Source organism: Gobio gobio (genome assembly GCF_949357685.1).
Source record: "Gobio gobio genome assembly, chromosome: 4".
NCBI lineage: Eukaryota > Metazoa > Chordata > Actinopteri > Cypriniformes > Gobionidae > Gobio > Gobio gobio.
Window position 1 is genome coordinate 14,582,654 of NC_137100.1, and position 3,220 is coordinate 14,585,873.

At 35.6% G+C, this 3,220-nt stretch overlaps 1 protein-coding gene across 1 annotated transcript in view; it reads right to left on the reverse strand.

The window, feature by feature from the left end:
• Window positions 1–2,567: 2,567 nt before the first annotated feature.
• LOC307125387 (ribosomal RNA processing protein 1 homolog A-like) overlaps window positions 2,568–3,220 on the reverse strand; it is a gene marked incomplete at its 3' end in the record, with an annotated part of 4,819 nt that continues 4,166 nt past the window's right edge. Inside the window, exon 3 of the mRNA XM_079815234.1 lies at window positions 2,568–2,582. Coding sequence (XP_079671360.1) covers window positions 2,568–2,582 — 15 coding nt within the window. The remainder of the gene's footprint in view (window positions 2,583–3,220) is intronic.

The window sequence follows — 3,220 nt, forward strand, 5'->3', positions numbered from 1 at the left end:
GTTGCCAGAAGACTAAAGAAAGATGAAAGTTATCAGAAAGATGGAAGAAAACTGTACATTTCTCGTCTATATCCACCCACTGCAACTTATACCAACGACGGAGATAAGCGCAGTTACAATAGCAAAATATGTGGGAGAGCGTTGATATAAGGTGACTATATTGTATTGCAATAGGGAGCACTTCAAAGTCAATACTAAATCAAAACTAGTTAGCACAGTATTGGTAATATAAAGGATTTAATGACAAAATCTGGTTATGGTTACACTTAAAATAGTTTCAAAATGGATGTATGAGATGATAAACTTATACCATTAATCGTACACAGCATGAATACAATGTTACCTGAGAGAGAGAGAGAGAGAGAGAGAGAGAGAGAGAGAGAGAGAGAGAGAGAGAGAGAGAGAGAGAGAGAGAGAGAGAGAGAGAGAGAGAGAGAGAGAAAGAGAGAGAGAGAGAAAGAGAGAGAAAGAGAGAGAGAGAGAAAGAGAGAGAGAAAGAGAGAGAGAGAGAGAGAGAGAAAGAGAAAGAGAGAGAGAATTTGAATTTGAAAACACCTTTATTACAATTTATAAAGGTTCCACACAAGTTCCACACAAAAATATTAAAAACATCTATTTAAAAAAGAGAAAAAAAGAATATTACATAAATTGAGTAAAATAAAGGTTGTCATCTACAACAAAGCATAACGCTCCTCCATAACACCAAACATCCTCAAACATTGCAACACATGAAGTAGCTTTATAAAAACTAAAATCAATCAGCAGTCTTGATTTGACCATGGCACAGAAAATGGACACAAGATTAAATTCCTGATTTTTTTCAATTTTATCTTTCCTACTCATGTAGATTGCCATTTTACTTTTTCCCAAGACAAAATTTAACATCTTACACTCTCTCTCTCTTGTCCTTGTATACTTAACACCACAAATAAAAATTTGCATTGAAAATTCTTCATTAAAAGACTTAAAGAATGTTTGTAAAACCTCAAATAAAGGTTTAAGTCTATTACAATGCATAAAAACATGAAAAACAGTTTCCCTTTGTGAGCAAAAAGGGCATTCTTGACTTACATTAGGATCCAACACAGATATGAAGGCATTTACAGCAACAATACAATGTAAAATCCTCCACTGCAAATCTCCAATTTTTTTAACTAATGGTGGCTTGTAAAATGTTCTCCAATTTGGCTTAAAAATTTCATTCAAACCTAAAACATTTCGCCAAGGTGTATCAGTTTTCCCATTTAGTGCCATTTTATTAAAACATTTCACACATGACTTGTACAATTTCTTGCCATTAACTTCTTTAAAGTCCATGTCCATTAATTTTTCTGATTCCAGAAAAATTCCACCAACCTCCTCTAAATTAGGTGAAACCATCAACTTTGGAAAAGGATCTTTAACATTGGGAATTATTTCTCCTTCACAATATTTTCTGAGTAGATCGATCTCGTCGACTGTAAGAAGAGTGTGTAACTTTTGTAATAATTTTTCAACCGTACGAGTGGATCTAAACCCCAATTGTGTTGACACCGCATCCCCCTCAATAAAATCTGGTCCTGCCAGACTTATTAGTTCATGAAGAGTCACCACTTTAGCCTTTATAAAGGCTTCAGTCAATGAAAGTGATGCATTAGTTATGTCCAGTCTTGCACCATAAATTAATGGCTCTTCCAGAAGCCAATACAAGGATGTGGAATTAATTGTCCTTTGGAGTTTAAAAAGACTCCAAACTTTAAAAAGATTCCGATAAAAAGGTGGAAGTTTCACCACATTTAAAAACTTTGGATCCACTAAAAATAAGGATTTGTCCAGACTTAGATCTGCAGCAGTTTTTAAGATAGCACTTGCCACTGGCCTCCAACTTACAGACTCTGGGCCTGTCAAGAACCGTTGTATAAACTGTACTCGAAAAGTTGCTGTCCTGCTTTGTAAATGCACAAGTCCTTGTCCACCTTCTTCCTTTGGTAAATACAAGATGTTATGGACCACCCAGTGCATTTTATCCCAGAAGAAGTCTATCAACATCGATTGGATCTTAGCAAGAAAGAGTAGTGGCGGGTCAACACAAGTCAGCCGATGCCAAAGAGATGAAGCAACAAGGTTATTGACAATAAGGGCTCGACCCCTATAGGACAATATTTTCTTTATCCACTTCCATTTATCCAAGCGGCCCTTTATTTTCTCAATCATCCCTTCCCAATTCTTAAATTGAAATGTCTCATCTCCCAAATAAACTCCCAAATACTTTAAACCATCTTTTTTCCATAACAGACCATCAGGGAGTTTGGGAGTCACTGTTGTCCAGTCTCCCATCCAAACAGCTTCACTTTTTAACCAATTCACTTTTGCAGCTGATATCATTTCAAAATCTTCCAAAGTTTCCATTAAAATATTCACATCATTTTCCTCTTTTACAATTACAATAACATCATCAGCATAAGCTGATAAAACAAAAGTACTTTCACAGTTCATCAATGTGAGTCCTTTTAAGACCCTTCTTAATCTGTGCAATAGTGGTTCTATTGCCAATGTGTAGAGGATACCTGATAAAGAACAACCTTGCCTTACTCCACGCTGAACTTTAAAAGGAACACACAAACCACCATTAATTTTCAACATACTCTCAATGTCATTATATAATAATTTAATATAGCCTTTAAAAACCGAATTAAAACCAAAGGCATCTAGAGTCTTCCATAAATAATCATGCTCTACGCGGTCAAAAGCCTTTTCTTGATCAATGGAAATCAAGCCAAAATTTACACCGCAGATCTTTGAAAACTCCATCAAATCTCTAATTAAAAAAATATTATCAAATATAGATCTTCCAGGCACACAGTAGGATTGGTCAGGACTAATTATGTCATCTAAAACTTTCCCTAGCCTAATCGCCAATACCTTGGACAGAATTTTATAATCGGAGCACAATAATGACACTGGTCTCCAGTTTTTAATATCACTCAAATCTCCTTTCTTTGGGATGAGAGTAAGAACTGCTCTCCGACTACTCAGTGGTAAAAAACCACAAACTAAACTATCACTAAGAACTGCAAGCAAGTCTTCACCTATAATACCCCAGTATGCTTTATAGAATTCAAAAGGGATCCCATCTATACCTGGAACTTTCCCATTTTGCATACTCTGGAGAGCTTCATACAGTTCTATCAAAGTAATAGCTTTACTGAGTTTTTCATTGGCACTTTCAGAGATTTTTGGC